General features: G+C 50.1%; 1 protein-coding gene across 4 annotated transcripts in view; it reads right to left on the bottom strand.

The window, feature by feature from the left end:
* Nucleotides 1–4837: 4837 nt before the first annotated feature.
* OSBP2 (oxysterol binding protein 2) overlaps nucleotides 4838–23799 on the bottom strand; it is a 163099-nt gene continuing 144137 nt past the window's right edge. For 2 of the 4 annotated variants that reach the window (XM_025858205.2, XM_025858204.2), the window contains exons 4-14: nucleotides 21927–22119; nucleotides 21029–21146; nucleotides 18836–18887; nucleotides 18438–18584; nucleotides 17097–17342; nucleotides 14421–14541; nucleotides 14031–14134; nucleotides 13861–13956; nucleotides 13592–13776; nucleotides 5527–5753; nucleotides 4841–5289 (exon numbers count right to left, since the gene is read on the bottom strand). In XM_025858205.2, the coding sequence (XP_025713990.1) occupies nucleotides 5144–5289; nucleotides 5527–5753; nucleotides 13592–13776; nucleotides 13861–13956; nucleotides 14031–14134; nucleotides 14421–14541; nucleotides 17097–17342; nucleotides 18438–18584; nucleotides 18836–18887; nucleotides 21029–21146; nucleotides 21927–22119 (1635 nt within the window). In that variant the 3' untranslated portion in view covers nucleotides 4841–5143. Of the gene's footprint in view, nucleotides 5290–5526; nucleotides 5754–13591; nucleotides 13777–13860; nucleotides 13957–14030; nucleotides 14135–14420; nucleotides 14542–17096; nucleotides 17343–18437; nucleotides 18585–18835; nucleotides 18888–21028; nucleotides 21147–21926; nucleotides 22120–23799 lie in introns of all 4 variants that reach the window. The other 2 variants (XM_025858202.2, XM_025858203.2) reach the window with 2 other exon arrangements.

Raw genomic sequence — 23799 nt, 5'->3', positions numbered from 1 at the left:
TCTCTGACAAATAAATCTTAAAAAAAAAAAGAGAGTTCTCCATTTCGATTAGACACATATGGGACCTTCTCACTTTATTCTCCATGTCTCTTCTTTCATATTTTTCACATCTTTGTGTTGTATTCTGGATACTTTCTTCAGAGCTTACTTCTATGTCACCATTCTCTTCAGTAGTATGTTTTAACATTATTATTTTTAGTGATTTTTTTTTCTAATTTCTGGAAATTCTTTAGTTTTTTTTTAAATAACTGTTCATTTTCAGGAATGAAAATTTTAGAAACCTATTTCTAGAAATATATTACACATGCTTATTTTATATTCTGTGTTTGATAATTTCACTATATGGAGTTTTATGTCTGATTCTGCTGTTATTTCTGTTGGCCTATGCTCATGGGCCAACTTGTGCATTGTGTTTCCTTATGTGTTTAGAGATATCACACTGTAAGCTATTCATTTTCCTTGCAATGTCACATCTGGGATTCCATAAGACCTGGAATGAAGGGGAGAGCCTCAGAGATGATTTCTTTGCTTTTCTCATGTGACTGGGGACATTGCCAATTTGGGACCATGTTATATTCTCTGCCAAAGGTTTTATTGATTATCTAATAGTATGTATTTGGCTATTAAACCAAACCAGGAGAGGGTCTGCTCCCAATTACAAATTCTTAGGGGATTCTTTTCTCCTCTGCTTAGGACCAGTCTTTAAGACAAACAATTTTCCTGTATTTGATTTTGGATTCATTATATCAAAGGTATAGACCTCTGGGAGTCCAGCTTTATGGTGGACATCTGCTGTTAAATACCCTACCTTGGAAGTGTCATTTGAGGCGGTGAAAACTTAAGCTCACTGGTACAGTAAGTGGCTATAAGGGAAAAGCAGACTTCAGACACTTCTTACCTTCCCATATTTCTACACTCACTTAATATCTGGCCCAAGTATTCCTTATATTCTTTCCAACTCATGGATGCTTTTAAGATGTTTTAAAATTTTATCTAGCATGCCTAGTATTACACAAGAGTGGTTGATATAATGAATGATTTATAATGAAAAGCTTCCCAACACTGACCCATTCTTGCACTTCTGTGGTAAACCTAACTTGGACATGGGTTTACCAACTTGAGGTATTAGTCTTTGGTATGTGGCTGGATTCTATTTGCTATTTGGATTTTTGAAAATACTTTTTTTTTAAAGATTTTATTTATTTGACAGAGAGAGATACAGCGAGAGAGGGAACACAAGCAGGGCGAGTGGGAGAGGGAGAAGCAGACTTCCCATGGAGCAGGGAGCCTGATGTGGGGCTCGATCCCAGGACCCTGGGATCATGATCTGAGCCGAAGGTAGATGCTTAATGACTGAGCCACCCAGGTGCCCCGAAAATTCGTTTTTTAAAGATTTTATTTGACAGAGAGAGAGCATGCACACACAAGCAGGGGGAGAAGCAGAGGCAGAGGGAGAAGCAGACTCTCCACTGAGCAGGGAGCCCTATGCCGGGCTCAATCCCAGGACTCTAGGATCATGACCTGAACCGAAAGCAGGCATTTAACTGACTGAGCCACCCAGGCGCCCTGAAAATTCTATTTTTTAAAAAGACCTTATTAGAGAGAGAGAGAGAGAGAGAGAGAGAGAGCGCATGTGCATGCGCACGCGCATGAGCAGAGGAGGGGCAAAGGGAGAGGGACAAGCAGACTCCCCACTGGGGAGTCCAATGTGGGGCTTGATCCTAGAACACTGAGATCATGACCTGGGCTGAAGTCAAAAGCTTAACCAACTGAGCCACCCAGGCACCTCTGAAAATTCTATTCTTAAAGTGAGATTGCAATACACAGTTCTTATATTTTCCATGCTGTCTTTACCAGGTTTCATTGTTGAGGTTATGTTGGCCAGCTTCATAAGAAGAATAAAAAACTACATTGATGGTGTCTCTGTGCTACACTTTGACATTTTTCTGTCTGGTGTCCTTTACCCACTTTATTTTGAGCTCCAGCCCTGGGGATAAGGGAACTTCAGGCCTCCTCCCCCACAGTCTGTCAGGAGCAAAGACTTGGATTCTAGAGTTTGTGGGAGCAGGAGTTTCCTAGGTCCCTAGGTTCAGCTCTTCCCAGTTGCGCCCTCACAATTTGCTGCTGCAGCCACACTCTCAGTGTCTCTGGGGAGTATCCCCCTGAGCCTTTGCTCTGTCTGGGCCTTCTGGCCTGGAATTAATTCAACACCTATTTACTGAGCATCTCCTGTGTGCCAAGCACTGGGGATGCTATAGTATGTAAGACAGACATGATTCCTATTCTCATGAAGCTCACAGTCCATTGTGGGGTAGAGGAGATAGTCAACAAATGAATGAAATATATGGTATGACACATCATGCCAGAGTGCAGTGGAGAAAAAGGAAGCAATTTGTTGGTAGCTTTCTAACATGTTTGGGTATATGCAGGTCAAGTCCATGTTCCCCATCTTCTTAAGAATTGCTCTATTCTCTATTATTTTTTGCTTAAGAATTGCTCAGTTCTCCCATGTAGATTTCACAATCCATTTGTCAAGTGTTTAAATAATATTCACAGGATGTTGATTTGGATTATGTTGGATTTGCAGATAACTGAGCTGGCCATCTGTGAAGATGGTGTGTTTCCTTTTAACTCAGGTCTTCTCTATCATTCAGTAAAATTTTAAAGTTGTATCTGCAAAGGTCTTTTGCATCTTTTTGTCAGATGTACTTTGAGGCCCCATATGGCCTATGTTGCAGAATCTTTTTTTCTATGACCTTTTCTACTCAGTGACGGCTGGTGGATAGACTGCTGAGAGTAGGCTGATTTTCTGTGATCTGGTTAGAGTGGGTTCTAGAACGTCAACCTGATGTCACTCCCTGTTCAGAGCTCTGCCTGGCTCCACTCCAGGCTCTTCCCTCATTTTGTCTCAGTGGACTGGCTTTCGTCACCTCTGGGCTTTGCCCATGTAGCCCATCTTCTCCCTTGGCAGGCCCCCTTCCACTGCCCCCACCCCCCGGGTTCAGGTTTATGCTAGGGTTGCCTCACCTGCCTTGCACCTTCTGGCCAGCGAGAGCTGCAGGACTAACCAGTGCCTGCCTCCCCACAGGTGGGAAAGCAAGGCCCTGGTAAGGCAGGAGTTGTGCAGGGCCCGTCTTGGATCCCACAGCGCTGGGGCTTCAGGGCAGGTGATTGGAGCCTGGCTCTGCTACTCCTGTGGTGCCCTGCCCCACCCCATCTTCTCACATGGAAGCACTGGCAGTGGGAGGCACCCCCACAGTGGGCCAGACCAAGCCGCCCGTCTGGGGAGCTAGTGATCTGAGTTGCTTAGCAACCTGGGACAACAGAAGCAGTCCAAGTTATCGTGGTTATCGATTAACCCTGGAACTCACCAAGGTGGGCTTCCCTGGAAGAGAAGAGCCGGGTGGGTGCCTTGGCTTGACCCCAGACAGCCCCAGGCAAAGCTGTGAGCCTTCCCCTAGCTTCTGTCTCTGCCCTCTGCAGCCTTCATGGCCCAGACCCTGTCACGAGTCTTCCACCCCGTTCTCTCCCCTCCCCATTTAGACCAGCTTTTCATTGATTTCCTCAGCGCAGAGCAGAAGAATGTCCCAGGCTCCGCCCCATGCTGCCCTATAGGCTGTCACCTGTCCTGCATCAGCCCTGATCCACCCAGTCACAGACACACTCAGGGACAGGGCCTTGGAAAACTCCAAATCCAAGGTTTTTATTACCGGTCAGAAGGTGCTCCCTCACAAACAGTGTTGAGAAGAGGTACATTGCACAGCTCTGCTGCAGGCCTGGTGGGGCCACCCACCCCACCCAGACCACCCTGCCTCTTGAGTGGGCACCCTAAGGCATTTCATACGTTGGTGTTTTCACTTTTGTTTTTTTATAAAAACAAAATCAGTCCTGGAGTATACAGAAAAAAACCCTGTGATGAATTTTCAGGACCAAACTTAAGCGGGAGGGGGGTTGGAGTGGAGGTTTTGTGGGGTGGGGACAGTGGCCACGGTGGCCCAGTACCCCCACCATTGGCAGAAGCCTTTGGAAGGGGGTCCGAGGAGAGGGCAGGGCACAACTGACAGGAGGGCTAAACTCAGACAGGAGTGCCCTGTCTTCATCATTTTTTAACTTTCACATACCATAGAAATTTAAGCAAAATAGCTATTTTTATATATTTATATATCATATATATATAAATCAGGCAAATAAAAGAGTTCAGGGGGTGTGGAGATGGGCACCCTGAAGGTGCCTGAGGCCGAGGCAGGACACTGGGTCTTTGGTGCCTGGGGGCACCAGCCCAGGCTGAGCCAACTGTTTTGTTCTTATTGCTGATTTAGGGCCTGGTTCTGGGGTGGGGAGCACCTGCAGGCCCTGCCCCCCAGCCCTTCCTGGCCTCTCTAGGGCTGGGGAGCAGCCTCAACATGGCCAAGGCAAGGCAAGGGGCTGGTGCCCTCAAATCTACATGGGGGCCGCTCGGCGCCCCCTCCCCCACAGTGGGTGTGGCTGTAGCTCCAGAGACAACTGACTTGTGCTCTCCTGGGCCAGGTGGCTCCTCCAGTTCCCTTCTCTGTGGAGTCCTGTGCTCCCGCTGACTGGGCAGCTCCGATACAGATGTGGCCCTGCTATGTTGAATGACAAAATGCTCCCTGCTCAAATGGGTCTGGCCTCCTGATGTCTTAAAAAGAAGGGGCTCTTGCCAGGACACGTTTGTGGCAAGAAAGCACACTTAGAAAGTTGTCTGCTAAGTGCTGTGCTAAAAATATTTACTAAACGTCTTGGCTGGAAAGAAATGGAGATAGTTTTTTCTAAAAAAGTCAAATGTGGCTCCTCAGGAGGGGCCAGTGCCTTCCTGGGTGGGGCTGGTGACTGGGGCAGCCCAGGGCCCGGGCCAGCCTGCCTGAGTTGTGGTAACTGGGAGCTGGGGTCCCAGTGGGACCCAAGTCCATAATGAAGGGGCTCGGGTGACCCAGGGTACCTGGAAACTGAAGAGAATGCAGGTCAGCACTTACTCCTTCCAAGTGGGAGCCCCAAAAAAGTGTTAAAAAAAAAAAAAGGTGGGGGGGAGGTGTGGGGACTAGGGCCACTGAGTACTAAATTGAGTGCATTAAAGAAGAGGTGGACCAGGCTGTGCAGGAGCCTGTATTTGCAGTAGGGGTAGCGCTCAGAAGATGTTGGGGCACATGTGCCAGTCCTGCCTCTCCTTGGCCTCCCAGTAGCCGCCCTTGTACATGCAGGCCGTCTCCCCCGTCAGTGGGTCCAACCTCTTCTCGAACCACAGCGGCATGTACACATCGGCCTCCTTCTCTGCTGGGCAGGCACAGTGGGCGGAGGGGTGGACAGTGGCCTCTTCCCAGCCCACCCCCTTCCCCGGTTCCCCCATTCCCTGCCCCCAGGACACAGCTTCCTTCCACCCTGCCTGCCCCCGCACCCTCCCTGTCCCCGGGGGTGCCCCTTCCTCCCCTTCTCCCCACCCCTGGGGCATCCCTTCCTTCCGGGAACCCGCTCCCCACCCCCAGGGTCCCCTCTCTCCCCTCCCAGCCTCACCTTCCTCCGTGCCACAGCCCCGCGAGCAGGCCTCCAGCCGCCGGCGCCGCGACACCCGCTGCTTCTCCTCCAGCCGCTGCTTCTCCGTGTTGGCCTCGTCCCAGTGCCCCTTCTCCATCAGCCGCTGGTCCGGCCGCAGGCGGCTGTCCGTGGGCGCCACGCCCTCCTCGTGCTCGTTGAGGGTCAGGGCCAGCTCAGAGAAGTAGTACATGTTCTCGGCGTTCTCCCTGTGGCGGCAGGGCGGCGTGAGCGGTCCCGCAGGGCCCCCGGGGCCACGTGTCCACCCCTGGAACTCGCCCAGCCAGCGCCTGGCTCCTTCCTCTTTTCCTGCCTGCACCTTGCACACTCGCTCCACCGACCTGCATCTGTTTTGCTACATTCTACTTTTCTGGGAATTTGCCGATTTCCACCAGTTTTTCAATCTCATTACTACTGCTTTAACGACTAGGACATGGCGATGTCATCTTTTCACATCTGTGATGTGCGTTAAATGTGCCTTCCCCCCTATTCTGAACAGTCATGGTGGAGGTTCGTGCACTCTCTTCATTGACTGAAGATGAAACTTTGTTGATCCTCTTTCAGGTTTTTCTACCTTACTGAGTTTACTTTTATGTTCTCCCACTTTGTTGTGGTTTATTTTGCTGTTCTTTTTCAACTTCATCAGATGGTTGCTGAGCTCATGATTTTGCAGCTTTTCTTTTCTAATATGTGCGTTTTAGGTTAGGCATTGCCCTCCAAGTACTGCATTAGCTGAATCTCACAGCTTTTATATGTATTACTTTAATTATCATGCACTTTATTTATTTAAGAGAGAGAGTACCAGCAAGGGGTGGGGGATGGACAGGCAGACTCCGCACTGAGCATGGAGGCGGATGGGGGGCTTGATCTCAACTGAGATCATGAGGCAAGCTGAAATCAAGAGTCAGATGCTTAAGGGACTGAGCCACCCAGGTGCCCCTTTATGCAGTTATATTTTCTGATGTCCACTCTATCTTCTTTGATCTGTGGATTAGTTGGAAGTATATTTCTTGAATTTATAAACATCTGGGGATTCTTTCTAGTTATCTTTATTTCTAGCATAATTGCTTTGGAAACAGTATACTGGTATAATCTCAGTTCTTTGAAACTTGCTGAAAGACCCAGTATATGGTCAGTTTTTGCAGATGTTCCATGTGTACCTGAAGAGAAAGTGTTTACTGCAATTGTTCAGTACAGTGTTCTATAATTGGTAGATTCTATGGTTCAAACTTTTTTTTCCCTGTTTCTAGCCATTACTAAGAGCTTTGTTAAAATTTCCTATTTTGGTTGTAAATTAATCCATTTCTCCTTGTATTTCTACCAGCTTTTGTGGTAAATATTTTGAGGCTGTGTTTTTTAGGTACATGATAGGTTGAAATTTAAAACCCATCTTAGTGAATTGAACCTTTATCATTATGTCCCCCTTACCTCCAGTCTTACCTTTTGTTTTAAAGTCTGTTTTGCAACATTAATATAGCTACAGCAGCTTTTGTTTGTTATTTCTGTGGACATACCTTTTTCCATCCTGTTATTCCAATCTTTCTTTCTTACTTAGAGGTAGCTCTTGTAAAACACATATAGTTGGATTTTTAAAACTTACCTGAAATCTTATACCTGTAATGGGAGTAATTAATGTAATTACTGATATGTTGGATTTAAATCTCTCTTATTTTGTTTTTTCTTTGTGTTCTCCTTTTTTGGACCCCAGAGGCACAGCTTTGGATTAGTCATGATCCTTTTGCTACACGACACCCTCTTTTTATTGGTGCTTGCATGGCCTGCTTGACCACCAGAAGAACCTCTAAACAAAAGGTAGAATCCTGACAAAACCTATATCTAACCATATGGAAAACTCACCAATCCACCCCCTTCTCAGGTAGCTGTCACAAGACTCCTGGCTTCATCAGTCCCTTGCTTACCTTTTAATCTAATTTTATTGCATCTTTACATAGTCTTAAATGTGCATGTATTTACTTGTTTTCATATACATATATTTACATATTTGTTTTTAACTGTATAAGAAGAATCATGATGTATGTAATCTTCTGGGACTTGCTTTTTTTTCTTAATATTATACTGCTAAAATTTATATTGTTGCATGTTTCTGTGGTTCATTAGTTTCAACTACTGTGTAATATTCTCCCACGTGAATAATAACACAGTTATTCATTCAATAAGTCTGGGTTGTTTACAAGTTTTTGCTTTGGAGTAATCTTATGCATGGTGCCCATTGTATATTTGCAGGAATTTCTTGAGTATGTAACTAGAAGTGGAACTGCTGGGCTATAGAGTCTGATATTCTTCTCTAGGAGGTAAGGCCAACCTGCTTTTCAGCATGGTGACCAGGCACCAATTCGCATTCCCATCTTTGATGGGTAAAAAATATTGTGGATCTACATCTTCTTCAACACTTGATACTGTCAGACTTTTTCATTTTTTTTAATTAAATGAAGGCAAAATGGTCTCACTGCAGTTTTGATTTTCATTTGTCTGATTACCAATGATGTTGATCATATTCATATGATGACTGATCATATGTATTTGTTCTCGTCTGAAATTCTTGCTCGTGACTCCTGCACTTTTTCTGCCAGATTGTTTTTGCTTTATTTGTGGAGGAGGTGTTCTTGATTTTTTTTTAGTTATTATTTTTAATTGTGGCCAAATACTTTTTATGTATTCTCAATACTGATCTGTTGTCGGGCATTAAGTATTTTGATTATCTTCTGAAAATTTTTATATTGTCTTTTCACTTTCTTTAAATTGTCTTTTAATGAGCAAAACTTCTTTTAATGAAAAAAATATTTTAATATAGTTACCTGCATCAGTGCTGTTCTGTGTCTTAAGATCTATTTCCTTAAGGTCTAAAAGATACTTATCAGTATTTTCTCCTTAGAGTTTAACTTATTGTTTAACGGCAAATCAAGCTTAATACTTTTTCTAAGACCTTTACCTGGAGTCAATTTCTATTCTAACATAAGGGAGAGATTAAGTTAATCTTTTTCCATATGGATAACCATTTTCCCAAATCCTTTTAGTGAACAGTGCCATCTTTCCACACGATCTCATGTTACCTTTGTTATATACCAAAGATATATACATCCATGGGTCTGTTTCCAGGCTCACTGTTCTATTGCAGCTTCAAAATAAGTCCTAATATCTAGTAGGGCTAGTCCTTATTTCTCTGTTCTTCAGAAATATTCTGGCCCTTTATTCTTCAATATAAATTTAAAAATCATATCAAGCAATGAAAATCACTACTGGGATTTTGTTTGAGCTCCTCTTTAGATCATAACATCTTTGTAATACTAAATCTTTCTATTTATGAACATTGTGTCTTTCTCCATTGATTTAGCTCTTCTTTAATATCTCAGTAAAGTTTTATAATTTTCTCTATAGAGGTCCTGAATATAAGATTATTACAAGATTGTTATTTATTATATTATATATTACATATTATATATTATGTTATTATATTATTATAAGATTATCTTATTGAATATAAGATTTATTACAAGATTCTCCTGTGGTATGATAATTGTCTTCTCTTAAATTGTATTTCCTAGTTGTTTTCTTTTAGTGTGTAGAAATGCAACTGACTTTTGCATATAACCTTATACTAAGACACCTAAAATGCTTTTTCTGAATCTACTGAGATTTATTAATGTGATGAATTAATTTGTGGATTTTTTTTTAAAGATTTATTTATTTGACAGAGAGACAGATAGCGAGAGAGGGAACACAAGCAAGGTGAGTGGGAGAGGGAGAAGCAGGCTTCCCGCTGAGCAGGGAGCCCGATGTAGGGCTCAATCCCAGGACCCTGGGATCATGACCTGAGCTGAAGGCAGCTGCTTAACAACTGAGCCACCCAGGCACCCCTGGATTTTCTAATAATAAAATCACCTTTGCATGCCCATGATAAATGCAAAGGATTGATGAATGCTTTCTTTTTTATACACTGTTGGATTTTCTGATGTCTTATTTTGGAATTTTGCTTATATATTCATGAATGACTCTTTTAGGTTGGTTTGGTATCAGAGTTATCCTGGCTTCACGTATAGGAAAAGAGAGCATTTCTTCTTTTCCTTTGGTCTGGAAGATTTTATATACTATTGGGATAATATATTTCTTGAAATTTTGGTAGAATTCACCTACAAAATTAACTGGGCTTTGTGTTTTCCCTGTGAGAATTTTTAAACTACCTCTTCTGTTTCTTTGATTATAGGGCTAGTCATGCTTTTCATTTCTTTTAGATTCAGTTCTTGTTATATTTTTCTAAGAATTTGTCCTCATCTGAATTTTAATTCTCTCTTAGTACTTTGTATGTCATATTAAACTCTTCATTAATAATATTTATTCCTATATTCTCTCTTGGTAAGTCTTGCCAATAGTTTTCTGTCAGTTTTTTTTTCTTGAAGAATCAACTTTTGGTTTTTTAAACTTCTCTATTTTATTTTTTCTATTTTACTAATCTCTGCTTTTATTTTTAAAGTCAGTTTTTCTCTTTCTTCTGGTTTATATGTTGACCTTTCTCTAATTTCTTAGATTAGAAACTCAGAAAAGAAATAGCCTCAAAATGAATGAGCTTGTTTATGTGCCTATTTAAGGCAATCCATTTCCTTTAAAGCACTGCCTTTGTTACATCCATTCTCAATTTTAGGTATTTTATTTTATTTTATATTAAGATTTTATTTATTTAAGAGAGAGAGAGAGAACAAGATGGGGGCAGAGGGAGAGGGAGAAGCAGGCTCCCTGCTCAGCAGGGAGCCAGATGTGAGGCTTGATCCCAGGACCCTGGAATCATGACCTAAGCCAAAGGCAGATGCTTAACTGACTGAGCCACCCAGTTGCCCCAATTTTAGGTATTTTAAAATTTCCATTCTAATTTATTATTTTCCCCATGAGTTATTTAGCAACTTAACAATTTTTTCCAAACACATGAGGACTTTTTGTCATCTTGTTCATATCTTCTGACTTAGTTGTCTTATCAGAGATGTGGTCTATACACTACCCTCTAAATTTGTTGAGTCTTTCTTTAGGGTTCAGTACATGATGGATCTTTGCATACGTTCCATGTCTATTGGGTAAAAGGTACATTCTATTATTGTTGCAACTGCAAGTATGTGGACATCCTGTGTTGTTTTGATCTCTTCAGATGCTTGTTGATCCCACCCCGGCTCTGACTGATCAACAAGTGAGAGAGGTATATTGAAGTCTCTCAATCTCCCACCATGGTGATGAATTTATCAATTTCTCCCTTTACTATCAATATATGCTTTGTATATTTTTGAGGCTGTTTCATTACATGGATAGTGAAACTCATATCTTCTTGAAGAACTCAGACTTTTATCATGTAGCAGTTCTTCCATCCCTAATAATGCTTTTGTCTTATTAAAGTCTATTTTATCTGATATTAATATAGCTATTGTAGCTTTTTCAGTTAGTATTCCCATGATATGTCTTTTCCTTTCAACCTCTGCATGTCTTTGTTTTTGACATCTCTTAGAAGGTGCATATATCTGGATTTTAAAAAAATCCAGTCAGTTAGTATTTTGCTTTTTGACTGGTGAGTTTCAGCTACTTTTATTTGTTATGCTTGGGCCTATTCCTATTGTTTTGATTTACTGTTTTTATTTGTCCTTTTTCTTTTTAGTCTTTTCTTACTATTTTAACATCTTATATTTGTCTCTTCCTTCTAATAAGAACTTAGCAATCCTTCACATCCCTTGGTGTTCCTTTCAACTCCCCTCAGATCCTGACATATTAACATTATCTACATCTTAAATTTTGCATTATTATGGGAATATTTCTCTTTTACTTTGGTCCTAGTAATTGTTAAAAACACAACTTTTACTTCATATGTCTTTTGCAGCAACTTCTGGATATTTTTTTTCTCCCCCTTTTAAAGTACTATGTCTAGGGGCGCCTGGGTGGCTCAGTTGGTTAAGCATCCAGCTCTTGATTTCAGCTCTGGTCATGATCTCACATGATCTCAGAGTCTTAAGCTCGAGCCCCATGTCAGCTAAGCACGGGGTGTGTGGATCCTGGTTAAGATCGTCTCTCTCCCTCCCCTGCCCCACCCCTGCTTGCTCTCTCTCTAAAATAAATAAATAAACAAACAAACTACTATTTCTGATACCATTTTCACTGTGGGTTTTTTGTGGCAAACCTTCTGAGGCTGTTTGCCTGACGACATTTATTGTTGTTGTTGTTGTTATGTCCTCATTATTAAATGATAGCTTGGCTGGATAAAAATCTTAATCTTCTAATTTTGCTTTCTTCATTACCTTGAAAATATTACTCCAAACATTGGCTATTGAAAGATGTCAATCTTTCTGATCGCCAATCTGACTCTTTTTTTTTTTTTATTTGACAGAGACATAGCGTGAGAGGGAACACAAGCAGGGGGAGTGGGAGAGGGAGAAGCAGGCTTCCCGCCGAGCAGGGAGCCTGATGCGGGGCTCGATCCCAGGACTCTGGGATCATGACCTGAGCAGAAGGCAGATGCTTAATGACTGAGCCACCCAGGCGCCCCTGCCAATCTGATTCTTTATCCTTCATTGTAATCTGCTTGTACTCCTCTCTTGAAGCTACTAGAATTTTCTCTTTGGCATTTTTAATTTTCACTATAGTGTGGTCTAGGTGAAAGCTTTTCTTTATCTCTTGTCTCTGGAACTCCACAGGCCCTTCAACCCAAGGTCTCCCATCTCTGTTTTTATTCTGGGAAATTTATCTCCATTATTCAACTATTTCTCTTTCCTTTCCATTTTTCTTTCTTTCTTTTCCTTCCAGGATTCCAGTTAAACATTATTTTAGTGGTTGTTCTAGGAAATATGCAGACTTCACACAGCCAAAAGTTACCGCACATCTTGACCTTCCTGAGTTGCACAAAGGCCTTTGAGAAGTTTCCTTCCATTTATCCCTCTTCTGACTTATATGATCACACAGTTGTATTTTATGTTTAGATTCTAAAACCCGCAAGACATCTCTATTCTTGTTTATTTACTGTTCACTTAGGTTCACATAGTTTTTGTTCTTCCTTCATTCACACATCTCAGATCTTCCATCTGGGATCACTTTCCTTCTGCAGGAGGTATATCCTTTAATGTGGGTCTGCTGGTGGCAAAATGAGTTTTTATTAGTCTGAAAATAAAATATTTCAACACTCTGTAAACGTGTTCTTGCTGAGTGTATAATCATCGGCTGGCAGTGAGTCTGCACATGGAAGATCTCATTTGACTGTCTTCAAGCTTCTACCAGGAAGAGACCACTGTCAGTCTGCTGTTCCTCAGAAAGTCATACAGGTCTTTTTCACAACTCTGATTTAGTTTCAACAGTTCCACTGTATAGATTTGGTGTGGAAGATTCTTTTCTGTTTGCTCTTCAGATATGGTCTCTTTCCTTCTAGACCCTGACTAGACCCTGCTCTCAAACCTGACGTGTGCATGGCTGCCCTGGGGATCTTCCTGAGATTCTCACTCTAATGGGCTCCCAGGGCTGCTGGTGATGCTGCTCCAGGGACTCCCTCTGAGTCACTAGGTGATAAGCTTTCTCTCTCTTAGCTTTTTGTCTTTGCCAGGTTTTGTCTATCTGAAGTGTTTCTTTCTTACATTGATGGATTATATTAAACCTTCCCAATTAGAGTTCTCAAGTTCAGTTACTTAATTTTTCTTTTGTAGAATTTGTTTTGCTCTCTTTGGAACCTGCTGTGCCACTTTTTATAGTTTTCTATTTCTTGCATTGATTTTCACATTTGGTTTTCATTCCTTGGACTGTGGGGACTCTGTCCTTATCAGCCTGTTTGAAGTCTGCATAGGACTTGCTACCACCGGATACAGTCATGCTTATTTACGGCCGAGCGCCTGGCTCCCACACTGGGATGTCAGGTGCAGAACACCGCCTCTGCCTGTGTGTGGACAGAACCATCCCGACCCCAGTGCCTGCTGCTCGCTTCTTGCCAGGCCGGGCAGGCTCCCTGGCCTGTCCTCTGCCCCTTGCCTCTGTTTCCCGCTCCCTGCCTGCTCTTTACCCACCCTGCAGCCCCACTCACGGCAGCGGGTACTTCTTCCACAACAGCTTGGCTGGAAGCGTCTGGTACACTGTCTTCTGCTTCCCATCCGAGCCAGGGCTGCTGGGGCTGCTTTGCACGATCTTGGCGCACTCCATCTGTTCATCCCACGAGCCTGACAGCACGTAGTGGGCTTTGCCCTGGCTGTCACTCACCACGCCTGTCACCTGTGGACATGGGCAGGATCGGCATAGGCACACACCCCACCCCAGGCCCCCCCCCCCAGGACTCCAAGAGGTGGCCTTGCTTACCTTCCGGGCTACCTCTTTGGAGAAGTAGCTGTAGGGCAAGAACTTCAGCTGGCACCGGTCCTGGGTCTTATGGTTCACAATCTCGATGTCCCCTGTCTGGTGAGGGAGGGTAGTGGTCAGTGGCCCACCTCGAGGCCACACCCTCCCCCTCCCTGAGGGTACCACCTGACCTGATCGATCCAGAGCTTGCCCACAATGATGTTATGTACAGTCGAGGTGCTCTTCCTCCACACGTAGTGATTCCCACTGGCCTGGAATTCTAAGTGGATGGCACCTGGAGGCCAGATATAGGGTCAGAGGTCACGGCTTGCCATGCTAGACCCCAGCCAGCCTGCCTGCTCACAGTCCCAAGGTCCTGACAACTGGAAGCAGTATTCATGTGGACTGGGGACAGGACATAGGCCAGGGAGGCATCCAGGAAGCCTGGGGAGGTGGGAAACAGATTTGCAGAGAGACTAATGTCACTCCTGGAGGCCCCAAGCTGGCTTCTGGGTTGGTAAAACCCTCCCCCTTATCCTGAATGTCTTTCTGTCCTGGGAGAGCACAGGGCTCCAGCTCACCTAGCGGCATGATGGAGAGGTATTTTCCCCGGAACTTGCTGGAGATGGTGATCTCCTGCCACAGGCTCCAGCCACGCTTGGAGAACACGTAGTGTGCAGCTGATGGTGGGTGGTGGCTCACCTGAGACCAGACCCACAGGACATGAGCGTCTGCTGGACGTGAGCCCAGGCCTGCTCCCCATCTAGCTGTGGGGGGGGCAGCCTGCCCTGTGCTCAGCACGACCAGCTCCATGGCCCTGGGAGCAGGCCCCCAGGAAGGATGGTGCTCTGAGTGGAAAAGCAAGGGTGCGGCAGTGGGACCGGCCTAGGTGGCTGTCCTGGGCTTGCTGTGGTTGGGAGAAGGGGGCTGAGGCATCTCTACGGCGGACTTGGGCTCTGAAATGGGGTGACGACAGAACCTGGCCTCGAGGAGGCCCCTGCGACCAGCTGTGCTGAGGGCTAGGAAGCGAGGTGTGACGCGCTAGTGAGGGCTTCTGTGCCCACTCTCCAGGCAGCCGCTCCACTCATCCGCAAAGGGCTGCCCCTACTCGGCCATGTTGCACAGGGGCCCAGGCCAGGGAAGCCATTTGAACTGAGTGGCAGAGTTGGGCCCTGCCTCCCTCCTGGGTGGCCCGGCTCCAGAGCAGGAGTCCACGTCAGTGTCCCGCCCCAGGTGTGGAGAGTGGTGCAGTAAGCTCTGCACAGCCCTGCAGGGGTCCCCTAGCACCTCCCGCCTCCTCTCACGGCACTGGGCGCCCCTGATGGCTGTCCCACCTGCTAGCATACCCCTACCAACTTCCCCTTGTTTGTTCTTCTTCATTTCTATGGCTCCTTTGGTCGCAGGGTCCTGGGGCCCAGCCTCTCCCCAGCTTCCTCACTCCCTAGGGCACCTCTTCGCTGAGTCCCGGCCTCAGTCAGGCTCCAGCCCCAGCCTTGCACTCCAGTCTGCCCCAGCTGCCCACTGGATGCTTCCGGTGGCTCTTTGGACTGACCAGAGTTCCTGCCGTACCTGAATGCATTTCTCATTGCCTCCTGTCACCATGAGTGGTACTTCACTGCCTTTTGGATCTGAGTCCCAGGTCAAACCGCCAACCGTTCCTTGTCGCCCAAGGCCAGCACCCCACGTGCCCTAGGGCCCAGCACAATGGCAAACTCAGGGATGGGACCCCAAGGGGCTGGCCCTGGTGCTCTGCGTCATGGCTTCCTGCTCAGGCCGATGACCCAGTCTTAACAGCTGCTCACACCAAATGCTTTGGAGTCATCCCTGGCCTTCTTTCTTGCATGCCTGCTCTAATCCTTAGCAAATCCAGGCTGTTCTTTCTTCAAAATGCATCTAGGAGCCACCCCTCCCCCTCACCAGGCCACAGTTGGTGGCGCAGAGCATCTGTAGGCTTTACTCTCTGCTGCAGGGGTTGGGGGGTGGGGGCATAAAACAAGGCCGGTGTCCTGACTCCTCCACCTGCCACACAGAATGAAACCAGAGGCCTCAGGCTGCCTGCCCACTCCCTGTCTGACCTGTGCGCTCCTTTCTCCCTCACTCTGGGCTTCAGTCAGCTTTCTAAAGGAGCCAGAACCAACTGACATACACAGCACCTGGCCCTCACTGCCCCCCTCAGGAGAACAGGCACCCCATCCACTCACTTCCCAGCTGCCTGTATTAGCACCTGGCGCTTTTGGGGGTACTTGGTCAACTCTATTGAATGAAGAAGTGAATTCACTCAGTAGTTCAGGCCAAGAACGCCGGGGTCATCCTTGCCGCCTTCCCTTGCCTCCCTCCCTCCCTCCTTTGCCCTCTCTTCCTCCTTTGCCCTCTCTCCCCACATCCAAAGCATTAGCAAATCCCCAGGCTCTACTTTCTAAGCAGCTTGCGCTCTGCCCTCCCACGTCCCCCTGGTGTGGCTACCCTAACCGGCTTCCCGTAGGGTGACACTGCAACCAGAGCACGCCTTTTAAACTAGCCACCAGACCGTGAAATGTCTGCTTTCTGAGCTCCACCCCAGGCCCAGAACAGCGCCTGGCCCACGGCTCGTGTCCAGCAGCCCACCCGGGAAGCTCTATGTTGGGTGCCTTCACGCAGCACTTAACTGGGTCCTCCCAGCACCCAGGGAGGCACCAACAGAATCACCCCTCTTCAGACAGGGGCGCCAAAGCTCAGGCTGAGATGCTACTGTGGAGGCTCCCAGACCCCAGGGCCCGGGTTTGATTCTGCTCTGGGAGGAGAATACGCATCTCTGTGGGGAAGGCATAGAGAAGGGATGGGGGCAAGCTGACCTCGCCGCCCCCCAGGTCAGGACCTCTGGACCCCAGAAGCTCCTCACACTCCAGGCCTGTACCATCACTGACCAGGGTCCCCACATGGCGCGGGGTCCCCTCTGCCTGCCACCCGCCCCCCAGCTCTGGTCCACCCGGACTCCCCGATAGCACCGCATACAACCCTTGAGGGTTGCCGCATGGTTCCTGATGGGGAGGAGGGGCCTCCCCTTCCCCACACACCCCCTTCCCTTACCCACACACCAGCCCTGACTCTGTCCTCACCCGGGAGGCCTGCCCCTGCTGCAGGAGGCCCAGCTGCTGACTGGACCTCGTCTTGGCCCTGTGGGCACGGGCACATCAGGGACAGAGGCTGTGTCCCATCCTTCTTGCTAGGACCCCCAGACCTAGCAGGAGTGGCTTGGCCAGAGTGTGTGTGGGCCTCACCTGCTCGCAGAGGGAGCGCAGGCCCATGTCATCGAGGCGGTCCAGCTCAAAGGTCTCCCCCAGCATGGGGTTGAAGGGCTTGGCGATGCGGTGCACAGTGGTGGAGTAGGAGGACACAGAGAAGGCGGCCACCAGGCACATCTGCTCCACCGAGCTGGTGCAGTGCACTGCCTTGTCCAGCAGGTGGTGGTACTCCAGGTCCTCCGTCAGCCGCTGGAGCATGGACAGGGGCTCGTTAAAGTTGACCTGCGGACAGGCGGCGGTCAGGCGCTGCTCCCAGCACAGGCCTGGGGTCGGCACGGCACCCTTGTTCTCCTCAGAGGTTCGTGGACACTGCTGCCCAGATGGCACCTTCACGGTCAGGGTCCTCTGATGACCGTGTCTAAAGCCCTGTCTAAACCCGCGGCTCCATGCGCTCGCCTCCGGCCTCAGTTCTCTCCACAGCCTCACCGCTTTTGGACCTGCTGTCTCTCGTACCCTCTCACTACGATTACTGTCACTCTCCCCTCCTAGAATGTAAATGCCACAAAGGCCAGAGTTTCTGACTTGCTCAGCACCGAGTCAGATTCAGTGAGTGAGTGCATGGATGGGTGGCTGGCTGACTTTCCTCCTATTCTGACCTATTATGCTAGTTTTCTGGTGAAAGCTCCTGGAGGTGGCCCCCCATCCTGGCCTTGGACAGGGCGGGGTCACTCACCATGCTGGGCTGCGACCCTGGGCCAGCCATCTGGCAGGGACTGCTCTGTGTTCTCCCCTTTCATCCTCCCGACACTGTTCTGTGGGCGCCGTTACTCTCCCCACTTTGCAGGTGTGGGCACAGAGGCCGGAGATGTGAAGGGGTTTGTCCCGGGGGCACACAGTGAAGCCAAGTCTGGCCTGAACCCCAAACTCTTCCTCCCTGGAGATGCCATCAGAGCCTGGCGGCCCGCGAATGCTAACCACCCTCAGCGTGCTGGGTGACCTCGCTGGCGTGGGCGCCAGAGACAGCTCCCGGCCCAGAGGAGGGCAGTCCTGCCACTCCCCATCTAGGAGGTCAGGGCAGCTAGGACACCGTGAAGCCCGGTCAGGTGCAGAGGCGCTCTGGGGGTCCCCACATCTCTGATCAATGCAGAGCCCCTCCTTTGCTCCTTCCCTCAGAGCCTGAGACCTCAGCTCTCAGGGGATTTTGGCAATGTCATTGAACACGATTGGATAATTTGTTACATGCTCCTCAGGTGTCCTTAAGAAAATGACACCCAGGCTGCTGGTACTTCACAGAGGTCATTCCTTCTCATCCATGCACAAAAAAGCACCCCCCCACCCCCCAGGACCCACTGCAGCTACCCTGCCCCAGCTCCCTACCGGCATGGGGATCTTGGAGAGCTCCCGGCCGATGCAGTTCTTCATGATGCTCCAGAGATTAAGGCTGTAGTTGGGTTTGTCAGGGATGCGGACACGCCTCTTGACTTTGGGGGGGCCCTTGGGCACAAGCGAGGCACCATCTAGCACCTGCCAGAGAGAACGTGCCTGTGAGTGGAGGCCAGGGTGCCCCTTCAGTCTTCTAGCCCTGGCCCTCACCTCTACCCAGTGCAGTCCAAGCACCGAGCTGGCCACTGGCATGGCGCTGGCGCAGGGGGCAGTCTGGCTGATCGGTCAGACCAGGATGAAGGCAGCCAGGGCACTGAGCCCACCCCAGGGGCCTGGAGCCCAAAGTGCCAGCCTGCCTCCTAGCCAACCTCGGGGTCCTCCCTCTCACTTACATTATCTGATGAGGTCCAGTCCACTGAGCCTGTGGTCCCACCCTCTGCTTTTCTGCAAGAAACACAAAAGGGGAGGTAAGTTATTTACAAGTCCTCAGGCCTCCTGGGGACCTGGCCACCTTCTATCCACACCCCTCAGTGGGGTGCAAGGGGGCAGCCCACCCCAAAGCTGCTTCTCCAATGGGACATCTCCAGTTTGGGACATTCAGCTGGGCTGAGGGGCCCAGGACAGTGATTTGGAGGGGCTCCCACCCACTGATGCCCCATAGGAGCAGCCACTCAAGCAAAGTCACCTGAGGTCCCTGCATACAGCCCCCTCCTGGGACTGGCAGACCCAGGACCCGGATGAAGCTGGGAGTGGCCATTTCCTCTGGCAGAGCCTCCTAGGGCCCCGTGGGCCCCCTCCATCACAGACAGACCCCACTGTGCCCTCACTGTCTGCTGGTCTGACTCTCGCACTAGACTGGGGTTCCAGAAGGGTAGGAAGTGGGTCAGATGCATGCCTGTGCCTGTGAATCCTTGTGGTGAGATGGTTGGCTAGAGCAGCAGGGGGCGGTATGGTTGAGGGGCCCAAGCTCTGAGGGATCCCCAAGGACAGGTGACCTGGGCCAGCCGGGGCGAGGGACAGGCACTTGGCAGTCAGGGCCTCAGGGAATGGGAAGGATTCACTGGGTCACTGCGGACAAGGGACCCGCCTGCAGCCCAGAGGAGCTACACTACCAGGGAAGGTGGTAGTTTAGGCCTTGGGGCTCTGTCAGGAGCCTAGGGAGCTAGTGAAGAGTGTTGAGCACAGGGGTCACCTGCTTGCTGGTTGGGTGGCAGCAGAGAGGCCTGTGGCTGTTGGCTGAGGTGTGGAAGGTGGCTAGGGTGGGGGCACAAAGGAGGAGGCAGAGCGCAGGCCCCTGGGGACTCCAGATATGGGAGGGGTGGGCGGGGAGCCGGAGGGATCTGCGAAGGTGACACTGCTGGGTGATAAAGTGAAAGGAAAGAACAGCCAAGCCAAGCTCATTTTGAGAGCAATATAAGTAAATCTTAAAATATTATTGGGAAATGAACCTCGATTGAGTTGGAAATACAGCTGATAGGACTAGAAACTCCCTGAGGGGTTAGAGAGATCCCAACGGCCCTTGCCCTGGGAGAAACCAGGCCAGGGGGGTGGTGACCCATGTCGGTCCACAGAGGCAAAGAAGGAGCGGCCAGAGGTTTTGCAGGCCTCCCGCTCCCCGGACTGGGCTTCAGGAAGGCAGCGTGGGGCTTGGCGGGCAGCAGATCAGACGCAGGGAGTAAGGCCGCTGGGAAGCCTGCAGTCCCTCATCCGTGAGGGGCTGAGGGCCCGCCCGTGAGGGGGCATGGGAGGCTGTGACTCTGTGAAGGTGGCAGAGGGCAGCACAGGCTGCGGTCACATAGGTCGCTGGCCCCAGGACTTGGAGCGGCAGCTCCTCCCCAGGCCACAGCAGAGGGGTGTCCCCCAACGCTGCCATACTCGGGCCCCTTCTATCGATAGAATATTGAAGCAATGTGATGAGAATAAAAGATCCTAATGAGGCAACTCCTAATTATAGCAAATCTCCGTTCAAGCCCCAGGGTGCTGCCCTCTGACCCAGCTTTGCCCCCCCCCTCCAGTGCCTCCCCACCCCCCCCACCCCCCCACCCCAGCTCCTGCTCGTCCCTGTTGCACGTCCTGCACCACCCGGGGGCGACTCCCGAAGACCGGGAGTCTGACAACAATGTCCCGGTTACCGCTGTGTTCTAGTGCGTATTTAGAAACATCCAGAAAGAGGACGCTTTTATGAAAAAATGAAACAAAGCCTTGGAAATAGAAAATAAAAGGGACTTCCTGCATCTCCTGTCTGTTCTGGAATGCTGGGGCGGTGGAGGGAGTGGGTGGGACTGTGCCGAGCTGCAGGCAAGAAAAAGCAGCAGCCTCTTCCAGGCCCCAGCCCTCGGGTGGCAGCCCCAACCCCCATCCCCTCCGGCTGGAACTGGATCCAGCCGAGGCCCCGTTCTCCACCTCCATTTAAAATGAAACCCTGATTCAAACTCTATGTGGGCATTTTGGGTCTAAGGAAGAACAGAAGAAATCTAATCAAAATATAACGTGAAGCAAGACTTGAGAGAAAACCCCAGGCACAAAGAACAGGTGGAGCCGAGGAAGAACAAGGCAGGAAGGGCTAACCCTGGGAGAGGACGCACCTGTCCTCCTTGGCCTCAGTGATCACAGTGATGAAGGATGTAGAGTCTTCCATGGCGTCGAAGTACTCGGTATCTTCATCTTCCTCACTGTCCTCTCCTTTGGGAGTTAGGAGGCTTCCTGCAGATACATGAGAAACCGCTGCCTGTGTGCAACACTGAAAACTCCCTCACCTGCCTGAGGAAGTCCAGAGCCCAAAGGGTGCCCCCCACTTTGGACCCTGCCCCCCACCTCCACCGGCCTCTGGTTCCCTCCCCACTCCGGTCACCTGGTCTGCTTTAACCTGGCTGTGGCTCTGCCCTCACTCCCCTTCCTGGAATGAGCTTCCCGCTCAGTGCTCTGGCTCAGAGGCCTGCCTCCTTCTGGAAGCCTCCCTGATCTCTCAGCATGCTGGTCAGTCTGTCTGGGGCCTAGCTGCCATTTCTGACCGACCTGTCACTCCCAGCCCAAGGCTACGTGGGCCGCCACCTGGCACCAGGGCAGCCCTGCCACATAGAGGCCCTTCGGCTCACTGGACTTTTCTTGTGAGAACTGGAACCTATTAAGCGTCTCCTCCTTCAGCTCAGGTCATGCTCCCAGCGTCCTGGGATCGAGCCCCAACAGCAGGGAGTCTGCTTCTCCCTCTCCTGCCTCTCCCCCTGCTCATGCTCTCTCTCTGTATCTCTCGGTCTCAAATAAATAAATATAATCCTTAAAAAAAAAAAAAAAAAAAAGAACTGGAACCTAAATGCAGGGAGCTAATTGCCCTTTGGCAGTGGGTGTGGGAAATACAAAGCCACACAGCAGGCCCAAATGTGGGCGTGTGAAGGGCTATGTGGATGGGGGAGGCTGTGTAAGCAGAACCAGCGGGCAGAAGGAGGCGTAGACGGAGCACAGGTTGGGCAGCCCTCACCCTCTCACCTTCGCTGAAGCTCTTGGTGGGGTTGGCGGCCCGGCCGGGGGCGCTGCGGAAGGCCCGTTCGAGGCTGTTGTGCTGCTTGGCTAGCTGCTCTATGGTCTCCTCCAGGTGGACGCGCTGTTCTTGCTCATACTGTAGGGCGCGCTGCCATTTCCGGCTGTGTATCTCTGCTAGTTCCAAGAAGTCTCTGCAGGCCTGGGGGCGGGGGCACGGAGTGGCCGGTGGGCACAGGGCCTGCGGGAGGGGCCTGTCTGCCCCCCACCCCACACCCCACCTGCCAGTCAGTGAGGAAGGCCCTGGGGTGCTCAGAAACACCTTTGCTGCCCCCTTTGGCTTCTGTGGGGACATGGGGACTCTTGCTTTCTCTGAGCCAGCCCCGGGACAGGCCTCTGCCCTGGCCAGCATCCCACAGTCAGGATGCCATCTGAGAGCACCAAACCCGGGCTGTGGCCGGCAGATGCTGGGTTTTCAGACGGCTGGGGCCCGAGTTCAGCTGCCGCCTCCCCACTGTGTGCCAGACCCAGGGTTTGTCACGACCTCTGTCCCCACGAGAGCCTGAGGCATACGCGGTGCTCAGGCCAGTCCCTGCCCTTGGCAGGGAAGGAAGGAAGGCCACATTCTGCTATACTTCCTGGCTTAGAGAGGTAAAGGGTCTTGTCTGGCACGGGAACTGAGACTGGACCTTTCCACAAGGTTACCTCAGAGTCTGTATCACATAACTCTGCTTTTAAAGTAAGGTTGCCCCTTCAAACTTGGGGCCTACTCTGACATCAGATTCTTTCCAGCTTCCCAGGGCCGTAGGTGGTTCCGCCACACTCTAATGAAGCCGGGGTTGGTCATTCTGCCCGTCATCCTCGTGGGCAGGAGGGCCCGGGCTCAGCTGTCCCTGGAGGGCAGGGAGGGACAAGCCGGGGACCTCGGGGTTTGCCCCTTCTGGACTCCTTTAACGCGGTGGTCTCCGGCCGCCCCTCCCTGGCACTCGCTTCCCACACACATCACACTGTCTGACCCCGACAGTTACAGTCGAGCTTTCCTGGAGGGAGACAGGCACACAGCCCATCATCTGTGACACAGGGACAACGCAGCACTATCCTGAGGGCTGTCGGGAGGAACCAGGGAGGTGATATGGAGCGCTGGGCCAAGCAGCCTTCCACAGACACTCCCTCGGGGGCACCAGGGGCATGGGCAGCCCACCTCCCCACCCCACCCCCCGCCCGCTAACCCCGCTGCTCAGACTTCTCCCACGTCTCCGCCCAGGGAAATCTCCCGAGCCGGCTCAGCCAGGTCCCCTGAGACACCCCCCCCCACCCCACAGTCTCGTGTCTACAGATCAGCTTCTCTGCTCACTGTGCCTGTTTCTCTTCATCTCACCAAACCCCCAAACACAACAGCTGCTCCGAGCGTTCGCTGGACGAGGGAGCACCCTGCTGACGGATGGGTGTCGGGGCCTCGCAGGAGCACAGGATGGACAGCACCTTGCCAGAGGCAGTCCCCGGCAGGCATCTCTCTCCTCAAGGCTTCCCCCTCATGCCTTCCCTCCTCTGGTCTCACCTCCCAGCCCCCTGTGCGGAGCGGGCTGGGCAAGGCTTCCTCCCCGGCACCCCCTCACCCACACACACCATCCTAAAGATGTGATGGGGACCCAAGGAAACCAGCAAAGTAGAGTAAAAAAGGCTTGTTATCAGGAGTGGGAAGGCCTGGGTTCCTGCACAAGCCACTCTGCCCCTCTGAGCCCATGTCCTGTGAGACAGAACAGTCATATCTGACCGAGCCCGCGCTCCCAGATTCCCTGTCCACCCCGGCCCAGCAAAATCCTCAACGTAGGAGGAGTCGGATCATCCCCAGTTGACATATGAGGAAACTGGGGCTCAGTCT

Source organism: Callorhinus ursinus, unplaced genomic scaffold (genome assembly GCF_003265705.2).
Source record: "Callorhinus ursinus isolate GAN/ISIS: 27379988/994484 unplaced genomic scaffold, GSC_fseal_2.0 scaffold72, whole genome shotgun sequence".
Lineage (NCBI taxonomy): Eukaryota > Metazoa > Chordata > Mammalia > Carnivora > Otariidae > Callorhinus > Callorhinus ursinus.
Note: the sequence above shows the minus strand (reverse complement) of the source record. Positions and strands in the feature narration are given on the sequence as shown.